This window comes from Bison bison, unplaced genomic scaffold, assembly GCF_000754665.1.
Source record: "Bison bison bison isolate TAMUID 2011002044 unplaced genomic scaffold, Bison_UMD1.0 scf7180017864516, whole genome shotgun sequence".
Classification (NCBI taxonomy): domain Eukaryota; kingdom Metazoa; phylum Chordata; class Mammalia; order Artiodactyla; family Bovidae; genus Bison; species Bison bison.
The window spans coordinates 7,005,817-7,016,330 of NW_011495069.1; the positions used below are offsets into that span (position 1 = coordinate 7,005,817).

Sequence of the window (10,514 nt, forward strand, 5' to 3'; positions counted from 1 at the left end):
GGGGGAGGACACCCGGGCAGGCTGCCCATCTATAAGGGCAGATGCAGTGAGCAAGTCACCCGGAGCCTTCCAGACCCAGCCCGACGTGGCCGCTAGAGGGGCCCCTCGCCAGGTGAGCTCGGCGCTCCAGTGGAGCACCACTTCCCCAGGGCTCGCCCCCTACGCGTCCAACGAGCTCCACGGTCCAGCCAATCAATGCCCGAGGGCTGTCCCGCCCGCCTCCTCCTCGAAGCCACTCGCGGGCGCCTGATGCCCGTCAGCTTTCGACTGACAGGCGGCCTGGCAAATCGAATCGCGCCTTTGGAAAGCACAACACGGCAGCCGCTCTGCATCTCTTGAGTCGGGGAAGGAATTTAGGAGGGCTGTGCCTCCGGCTTGCTCGAGGAGTCCAAGTCGTGTCTCGGAAACCTCTGATCGGTGGGCCTTAGCGGAAACGCCGCCGGTGAGTAGTGATTTAGACTTAAGGCCGGGGTGGGGATGGGGTTGAATTCAGCCTTCGGTTTCAGGAAAAGCCAAGGCGTTTGTGACCCTTGACGTCCCCAGTATACACATCTTCCTTCTTGCTGTCACCAGCCTTGTCAGTTTGGGTCTCGTTGGCTCAGAATGCTGCTTTTCTTTTTCTTTTTTTCATTTTCGCATCAAGGAGAGGGCCATGGGTTTGCCTTAATAAAGGCGATGCCAGGTTTGACCAAATCAGGAAGTGAAATGGGGTGACTTCGTCACAATTGTGCCTGGACACACCGGCTCGGGCTTCCAAGGGATAGCAGATAGTGGAGTTAGCAGGTGGATGACGAGGGCTGGGGTGGGGGTGGGGGACGAATTCCTGGTCCGTGCTGGTCACTGGAAGTCGTTTCCAGCGCATTGGGTGGGGACTGAAGAGTGTAACCCTTTCGTGAGCCAAAGCCCAAGAAAGGAAAAGCGCTTACCCTGTAACTGGCACTCAGCAACCAGAAGCTGAACCGGCAGGTGATGGGAAAGGGCGTGTTTGAATTATTTCTTTAGAGAGAGCCAAATTCTAATACAGACCTTACTCTTAGCAGCCAAGACCGCTGGTTCTCTAATCTAGGAAACCTACTTTGTGGGCTGATGAAATAATTCTCAGATGAGGACTAGGGGGTGGAGTGAAAGTCATCCCTTAGTGGATTTATCTTTCCCTTTTTGAGTCAGTGACCCCTGTGCTCACGGATAGCTGTGTGGGCCTCAAACTTAAGGGGTGGTGAGCAACACAGAGTTGGTTTTCTTGCCTCTGGGGCATATGTTAGACCTGGAAAAGTGTTTTGCAGTCTGGAAAAGAAAGTCATTAGGCCAAGAATGTGTGCCTTAAAAGGGAAGACAGCTTGCACAGAATTCCTCCAAGGCTTTCTGTCCAAAATGCTACCTAGCTGAAGGGGGAGTTTTCTATGTTTGTGGGCCCTGGTGCCTCAGAGGCCTGGGGGTTCCTGAGGCAGAGAGGGAAGCTGCTTTTTAAAAGATAATTAAATGAGAGCAACCACAGCCACCACAAAGGAAAGCAAATACAGAACCCACCTGGAGAAACCAGCTGATCTGAAGAAGGTTAGGTGGTCTGGATTCCCATCGCTGCCTTGGCACATCCTGTGGCTTCTCTGACGTGCTGTGGGTGGGGCTGGCTCTATGGGTTTTATCTCTGGAGTTGCGGTGGGTGGGGCCTTGAGTAAGCCATTCCCTTCTCCACTGTGAAGCAGCCAAGGTGTACCGGGTGCTTCACTGGCCTGTCTAGAGCCAGTCAGTAGGTGTGTATGGAGGTCCCCATGCCAGGCTCTAGGCTAGGTCTTGGGAGGCAGCAATCAAACAGGGGATTCAGCAAACAGCTTCCAGGAATTTTTGCTTCAGTGCCCCTTCACCTCCAGGCTGAAAGCCTCTAGGAGTGTCTCAGAGGTTGAAGGAGCCACTCTTCTTTTCTAAGGCATAAAAGTATAGTGAAGAATAATTATGCTTTTCACAAGATTACAAACATTCATAGGGCTTTACAGTCAGGGACTTCTGGTTATGGGATTTGAGTTACAAGCTTGTCTGATAAGTATATTTCAGGTATATATATATATACTGATTATATAACCTCATCTAGAGGTAGCAGCAGTCATTTAACTTTGAGGCTCTTTGACAAAGTGAGCCTGGGTTAAATGGTCTTTGTGCTGCCCTTGGCTTGAGCCCTGCATCTGATGTCTCCTAGACACTGAATGCAGTGTTAGTCCTATATCATAGGACTGTGCTATTCACACCAGGAGCCAGAATTCCTGGGCCTGGGGCTAGATAACAGAAGGAACTGGAGGCTACTGGTAGGATGGTGGCGGTTTAGTCACTAAGTCATGCCCAACTCTTTGCAACCCCATGGACTGTAGCCCAACAGGCTCCTCTGCCCATGGGATTTTCCAGGCAAGGATACTGGAGTGGGTAGCCGTAGGAGGCATCTTTCTGATGCCTTGAAGCATGTCAGAAACTTTGTCTGTTTGGAATGTAATAAACCCTCAAATATTTGTTGCTTGAGACAAAGAAAGGTATATTTGTAGGTAAATTAAATAAATTGGTAAGAATAAAATTAATATATTCATTGACCATTTGCTGTACATGCATTTTGTATGCATTATTTCACCAAATTCTCACAACAACACATGGATATGGAATATCCATATTTCATAGCAGGGGAAACTTGCTGAAAAGTTAAATGACTTGGCCAAGGTAAAACAGGTAAGCACACAACAGGTCAAAAGTAATGTAAAATATTTTTATATTAATATAACAGGCTTTGCAAGTATAATACTCATTTGTATGCTTATTTTTTTTTAACATGAACCTCAAAGAAACCCTTAGCACTTGTGGTAGGTGTTTTGACCATGCTCCCCAAAACACTAGGGGTGTACTTTCTCTTTCTTCTCTATTTGGTAGAAAGGCTTGAGATGCCCTGAAAATGTCAGTCCAATGAAGTTAATGAGCATTTCCATCATTGCTGGTTTTACTTAAGGCCATATTATTACCCCTGTTCTACAGGTTTTACAGCTGAGACTCCCAGAGGCAAAATGATCTGGTCCCTTAGGTCTTCCGCCTCCTGGTCCAATGTTATATCACCCTAGGCAGACCCTCAGGAGCAGGTCAGTTTGTCCATCTTCCATGGAGATAACTTTTCTTCTCATTCCTTCTTTCCTAAGTAAGAATGCAGATGGTTTGTTGTTTTTTATGGCAGAGGAATTTTTTTCTTCTTTCTTTCTTTTTGGAGTCCTAGAGAAGTCGGTACAGGCAATGTTCTTCTTATGTAGGGGAACCTATGGAAAGGTAGCATTTAAATTAGGATATGATGGAAGGAGGGCTTCCCTTGTGGCTTAGATGGTGAAGAATCTGCCTGCAATGCAGGAGACTCCGGTTTGATCCCTAGGTCAGGAAGATACCCTGAAGAAGGAAATGGCAACCCACTCCAGTATTCTTGCCTGGAGAATTCCATGGACAGAGGCACCTGGTGGGCTACAGTCCATGGGGCTGGAAAGAGTCGGACATGACTGAGCAACTAACACACACACACACACACGTATGATGGAAAGAAGGAAGTGAAGAAGAGGAAAGGGGATTTTAAAGGACTGGGGAAATGATTTTGAGGTAGGTGAGCCATATCTTTACTAACTGGCCAGAGGCACAATGTAATTTTTTAAATGGCCTCACTTCTCATGGCAGTTTGTGTTTCATCCTAATAGCAATCTTTTCTCAGGTAACAAATCCGGCTCAATGTTTCATTGTACATGCATTTTTAATGTTCTTCCCCTCCTGCTAGGGCACCACGAGAATCAGGAAACGCGTCCCCGTCTGCCTGCCTGAGAAGAAACCTAGAAACTGGCACGTCTCTGAGTGAAGATGAGGAAAAGGCTGTAAATTGGCCAAAAGAGCCTTGAAGTACTCTTTCCACGTGAGAAGGCGATGGCTGGTGGAAGGAGGTGAACCCCGCCGGGAAAGATGGCTTAGCAGCACCTCCAGCTACGGATCCAGGCCAGCTGGTCTGTGCCCTTAGCCCGCCATGGACGGAGCTCACGGTGCAGCCCTGCAGCTCCAGCAGCTCCTGCCCACAAGCAGTGCCAACCCCGTGAGAGAGGCTTCCTTCTCCTACAAGGCAAGAGCTTTTATTATTTTTTAGGTTGGGGATTTTATATTTTTCTTATGAGACAGTCACACGGGGAAGTATTGGCTAACAGATACATCCAGGGTCTGCGTGCTTATCACTGACAGAAACAGGCAGCCCCTCCATGCGTACAAGAGAATGTGTAATCTAAAGAAATGTTCATTGAAATACATAAAAAGGAATTCATTCCCCCTAAGAAGGTTTGACTTAAAAAAATCACCAGCTCCGTTACTTGGAGACAACCTTTGTTCCTGTTTCTGTAAATTTCCTTCCTGTCTTTTTCCAGTATTCCAAATTTGGGGTTGGAGAGTTTTATATCTTGGTTGTTTTCCTTAACTTTGTTGATGGACTATTTCCCTATGTCACTGAGTGGTGGTTGGAAGTGTGCTTTCTGAATGATTGCCCAATCTGTTGAGCTGCTGTATCAAAGTCCGTGGGACAGAGCCTCCTATTGTTGGCTGATTAGATTGTTTCTAATCTGGGGTGACTGCAGATGCTACCGTGAACATCCCTGAGTGCATGCCCCTTTGCTATCTCTAAGAATTGGGTAACTCTGAGAGAGGCAGTTTCTCCCCACGTAGCAAGGTCACAAATGCCAGAGCATCAAAAATACAGAAAACAAGAAAGTAGAGTTCATATAATTAGCCTTGTGGTGAATGGATGCCAAATAGACAAACACAGAATCTAAGAAGACATAGAACACGCTCCCTGATGAGGTGTCTAATAAGTTTTCATTTTTATCCTCAATTCAGTTATTTATTACAGAAATATCTTCCTGCCAGAACAAAGATAAATAAGTCGTAGTGACCCTCCCAAAAAGCTTAAGAATTGAGGTGTCAGACAGGCATGTGAACAAAGGGTGATGAACTGACCTAAAAGGGTGGGGGGAGCGGGGATAAAGGAAAGAAGATCAGTCTTCAAATCCCTACCTGCTCCCACCTCAGTAACCTTAGGCTTAACTAACCCTCAGAGCTTCTCTTATGGGTAGGATGACGGTAGTAATACCTCCCTCCACCCTTCATTCCTTTAGGGCTGCATAAATCAACGAAAAAGCACCTAGCCCAGCGCTAGGCATGCGGGACGGGTTTGACTCACTGCTTGACTCAGAAATGTCTCATGGTTACAAACAGCAACAGGTGAAGATGCACAGAGCAGAGGAAGGAGTAGTTAATTCCACCTGGGGGTAGGGAAAGAGGTTTCTAAGGGGAAGCTTGCTCTTTCTTCCTTGATTTTGTTCAGGCTCTTTTGGTCGCAAGAAATAAAAGTCCATTTCAGAGAAGTTTAAGCAAAAGGAAAAATTAATATAAGGCTACATGGTAGCTCATAGAATCCAAGGGCAGGAACGGCAGTGAGGCTTGAAAGGTACTGCTGCTGCTGCTAAGTCGCTTCAGTCGTGTCCAACTCTGTGCGACCCCCATAGACGGCAGCCCACCAGGCCCCGCCATCCCTGGGATTCTCCAGGCAAGAACACTGGAGTGGGTTGCCATTTCTGTCTCCAATGCATGGAAGTGAAAAGTGAAAGTGAAGTCGCTGTCGTGTCTGACTCTTAGCGACCCCATGGACTGCAGCCTACCAGGCTCCTCCGTCCATGGGATTTTCCAGGCAAGAGTGCTGGAGTGGGTTGCCATTGCCTTCTCCTTGAAAGGTACTAGAACTCTTCAACCCACCTTCAAAGGAGGGAGGATCTGATTGGCCCAGCTTGGGTCAGGTGTCTACATTGATCCAATCAGTAGTGGCTGGGGGTGGAGTCCTCCAGCAAACAGGATTTTTGCTTGCTGTGGGCTTGAGGCTGGGTGGGCTGCTCCAGTGTCCTCTCTTACCTTTGGGGAAACCCTTAAGAGGACACAAGTGCACCTTGATCAGCAGGATGACCTCAGAAACAAGCATGTGCCCTGAGTTTCAGCCCCGTCCTCGTCCACCCCAGCAGAGAATGGATTCTGATTGTTGAGGGAGGGTGGTCTGTGAAAGAGACCAGCAGGCTGAACTGCTGATGACTAGCATCCCTGAGGGTCTCTGACTCTGGAAGCTTTACCTCAAACTGCAAGAGTTGGACCTCAGTTTCTTCTGTTTAGCAAGTAGGAATTTCATCTGAACTATATGCATAGCTATATGCATGCCTGTGCTGAGTAGGACAGGAGCTATATAGGTCATTGAGATGGCTCTTCCCTAAAGGAGTCTAGGAGGGAGGCGGGTAAACATTTCCATAAGTAACTACCCTTCCAGACAGAATTTGGCACAAAAAGAGAGATCCAGTAGGGTGTTAAGAGCACGGCCTTTGAAATCTGGGAGACCTGGCTTCTAGCCCCAGTTCTGTCAGTTTGTGGTATTATATGTGTGTGATTAGTTGCTCAGTCATGTCTGACTCTTTGCAACCCCATGGACTGCAGCCTGCTAGGCTCCTCTGTCCATCGGATTCTCCAGGCAAGAATACTGGAGTGGGTTGCCATGCCCTCCTCCAGGGGATCTTCCCAACCCAGGGATCAAACCCAGGTCTCCTGCATTGAAGGCAGATTCTTTACCGTCTGAGCCACCAGGGAAGCTCTTGTGGTATGATAGCTTGGGGAAAGTCATGTAATTCCTTTGCACGTCCGTATTAAGTTCATCCTATAGGGTGGTTCAGAGAAGGCAATGGCACCCCACTCCAGTACTCTTGTCTAGAAAATCCCATGGATGGAGGAGCCTGGTGGGCTGCAGCCCATGGGGTCGCTAAGAGTTGAACACGACTAGGCGACTTCACTTTCACTTTCCACTTTCATGCATTGGAGAAGGAAATGGCAACCCACTCCAGTGTTCTTGCCTGGAGAATCCCAGGGACGGGGGAGCCTGGTGGGCTGCAGTCTATGGGGTCGCACAGAGTCGGACACGACTGAAGCGACTTAGCATAGCATAGCATAGGGTGGTTATGAGAATGACCTGAATTTACAGATTAGGAAACTGGAAACCGCCTGCACCGCTCCCTGTTTTCTTCCTGTGGAAATCCTGCCCGCCCTTCCACCTCCAGTTCAAATACCGCCTTATCCATGAAGCCTGTGTCAGTCTTCCTGGCGGGAATAATAGGTCCTTTATACTTTTATAACCAATTCACAGTTACTATGGTCATCATAACAACAGCAGCTAACATTACTTGTGTTTGCTATAACGGACTGTTCATTCTCTAAGACTAGGTACAAGGTAGGTACTTGTATTTCTGCATTTTACAAATGAGGAAACTGGCACACAGAGATTAGTTAACTGGCCCAAGACCACACAGTTACTTGGTTGTAAAACTGGGATTTGAATCAAGTCTGTGTGCTGCCAGAGCCCTTAGTTTTATCCACCACTTCCTGCTGCCTGGGCTTCCCTGGTGGCTCAGCTGGTAAAGAATCTGCCTGCAATGCAGGAGACCCCGGTTTGATTTCTAGGTTGGGAAGATCTGCTGGAGAAGGGATAGGCTACCCACTCCAGTATTCTTGGGTTTCCCTTGTAGCTCAGCTGGTAAAGAATCTGCCTATAATGCAGGAGACCCTGGTTTGATTCCTGGGTCAGGAAGATCCCCTGGAGAAGGGAAAAGCTGCCCACTCCAGTATTCTTGCCTGGAGAATTCCATGGACAGAGAGGAGCCTGGAGGACTACAGTCCATGTGGTCGCAAAGAGTCGGACACGACTGAATGACTTTCACACACACACTTCCTCCTGCTGATGTTGTGCCAGGCACTGCATGAGGCCCCTTCTCTCCCTGATACTGTTTAGTAAGTGTCGAAATGGCAGTGGAGAAGGTAATGCCTCACTTGCTGGGGAAGGTAAACGTCAGGGAGGTGGCTTGAGGCCAGGTCACAGGTGCTGCAGAGACTGTTAGCCGGTCTGCTGCGTCCATTGCATTTGAATGTGAATGACTCAGACAGTAAAGAATCCACCTGCAATGAGGGAGACCTGGGTTCGACTCCTGGATAAGGAAGATCCTCTGGAGAAGGGAATGGCAGCCCACTCCAGTATAATGGCCTGGAGAATTCCACGGACAAAAGAGCCTGGTGCGCTATAGTCCATGGGGTCCAAAGAGTTGGACATGACTGAGAGATTAACACGTTCACACTTCCAACCCTCAGAGCAAGCCAGAATGCAGTTTATACTTAACTGTTAGCCTTTTAAGTTCAAGGGACTATGGGAAGTCAGCTTAAATAGCAGGCAATGACAGTCTTGTCAGCATAGTACGGTAAGTCCCCTCTGTACGAACCTTCAGTTGTGAACTTTCAAAGCTGCAAGCATGCCCCTGGGTGCCAGCTGTTGTATTGTCCTACTGGACTCCTCAAGGTACTGTGCTGTAAGGTTAAAGATGTTTTCTTTATTTTTTATGTTTGTTAGTTTTTTACGTACTATCTGTATGAAAAGTTTCATAAACCTGTTACAATACAGTACTATATAGCCGATTGTGTTAACTGGGTACCCAGGCTCACTTTGTTGGACTTACAAATGAATTAGACTTTTGAATGCACTTGTAGGTAGGGGACTTACAGAATTTAAATAGAGACTCTTGTTGGCAGATGTGAAGAAGACATTAAAACAGGAGATCTGAGTTGAGGTTTCACACTGATACCAATATCCAGGGTATCGTGCCCCTGTGACCTTTGGCTGCTTTTCTGAGAATAGTTTCTTTTCTTTCAGTTATAGCTGGTGAAAGATCAATTCTTGGATCAGAGCATATCAGGGCCAGAAGGGTCCTTAGAGGTGTTGCTAATCATAATAATGATAAAAAATGAAAATTATAAAAATAATAATAGCAGCAGCTAGAATTGTTTTAATATTTATTACCTGTCGAGTGGTGTTTAAGCATGTGCCTTATAACGTGACATTCCTAAGAGTGTATAGTCAGCTCCATTTTTCAGAGGGGATGCTGAGGCTCAGAGAGTTAAGGCAATTCTTTTGAAGTCACACAGCCGTCAGTGACAGAGGCAGTAACCCCAATCCAGGTCTGCTGGTCTGCAAAGTCTGTATTGGTAAGCTGAAGCAGAGAGGAAGAAGACTGTGGGTTTGCTGGTCCTTCCTCTTCGCCTTTGGGTCTATTGGAGCCTTGGCTGGAACCTGCGCCTTGGTGGGAGCACCGGGGTTTCAGTCCTCACCTTTTGTTTTCATAACACACAGAATCACTGATCCCAGGGTCAAATCCCTGTTCTGGGTTAGCCATTCAGATGTACTTAAGGGCACTTAACACTTTGAATAACTTCAGTGAAAACCCCTGGGGTGGTTCTTCAGCCAAAAGCAGAGCCCGATGGGTGGAGAAAGCTCTTATTGGTGTTCAGAGATGAAGGCCCTGGCCCTGTCCTCTTCCCTCCCTGCCAGCAGACCTGGATACTATTTCAGATTCCAGTGCTGAGGTTTGGAGGAGGAACTTAATGTCAACTTCTCTGAGTCTTCCTTTGGTCATTGCTAAACTCCTTCAAGCTTGTGTGCTAAAACAGGACTCAGAGTAATACCCACTTCATAGGGTGATTTGTGGCTCAAAGGTGATGTGTAGAAAGGCCTTAGTGCCATGCCTGACATATATACATATATAATACGTATAACTGCTCCATAAATAATGTCAGGTGCCCTGCTGGTTGTCATCTCCACTCCGGATTGCCCTCCACCGGGCACTTGAGGGCAGCTAGTAGATGTGTGTTCAAATTGTGTAACCCCTGGGCTGCTGGCAACTTCCTTGCTTGACTTTAATTCTCTTGAAGTTGAGCCAGTCACAACTTCACAAGGCTTTGGGGCATAATTAGGGTTGACGAAGCCCTTTGAAACACTCGGATGAAAGGGTATTAAGTTATATTGCTGTTACTAACCATGTCTGTCTGTAGCCACTTGTTAGGTGTGGAGATTCATATGCTTGTAGAAATGGCTTTTAAAAGTAACCTCAGCTGCTTGTGTCATCAGTGGGAATGTAGCACTTACAAGGTGGGGACCTTTTTTTTTTTTGCCACCTTTGAAGCCCTTCAACCTCAGAGAACACAGTGGGAGACAGCATAGAGGAGTGATTCTCATCAAGAGACTAGAAGTCAGACCTCTAGTCTCGCATCCTCTGGTCCTCACCTTGGGCACCTTATTTCACTTCTCTGAGCCTTGAATTAAAAGACACCTACTCCTTGGAAGAAAAGTTATGACCAACCTAGATAGCATATTGAAAAGCAGAGACATTACTTTGCCAACAAAGGTCCGGCTAGTCAAGGCTATGGTTTTTCCAGTGGTCATGTATGGATGTGAGAGTTGGATTGTGAAGAAGGCTGACCGCTGAAGAACTGATGCTTTTGAACTGTGGTGTTGGAGAAGACTCTTGAGAGTCCCTTGGACTGCAAGGAGATCCAACCAGTCCATTCTGAAGGAGATTAGCCCTGGGTGTTCTTTGGAAGGACTGATGCTAAAGCTGAAACTCCAGTACCTG

General features: G+C 47.2%; 1 protein-coding gene across 2 annotated transcripts in view; it reads left to right on the forward strand.

Annotated features, from left to right (window-relative positions):
- Positions 1-254: 254 nt before the first annotated feature.
- NIPAL3 (NIPA-like domain containing 3) overlaps positions 255-10,514 on the forward strand; it is a 55,053-nt gene continuing 44,793 nt past the window's right edge. The window contains exons 1-3 of one of the 2 annotated variants that reach the window (XM_010830060.1): positions 255-442; positions 3,007-3,107; positions 3,779-4,111. In XM_010830060.1, the coding sequence (XP_010828362.1) occupies positions 4,019-4,111 (93 nt within the window). In that variant the 5' untranslated portion in view covers positions 255-442; positions 3,007-3,107; positions 3,779-4,018. The remainder of the gene's footprint in view (positions 443-3,006; positions 3,108-3,778; positions 4,112-10,514) is intronic. The other variant, XM_010830059.1, reaches the window with a different exon arrangement.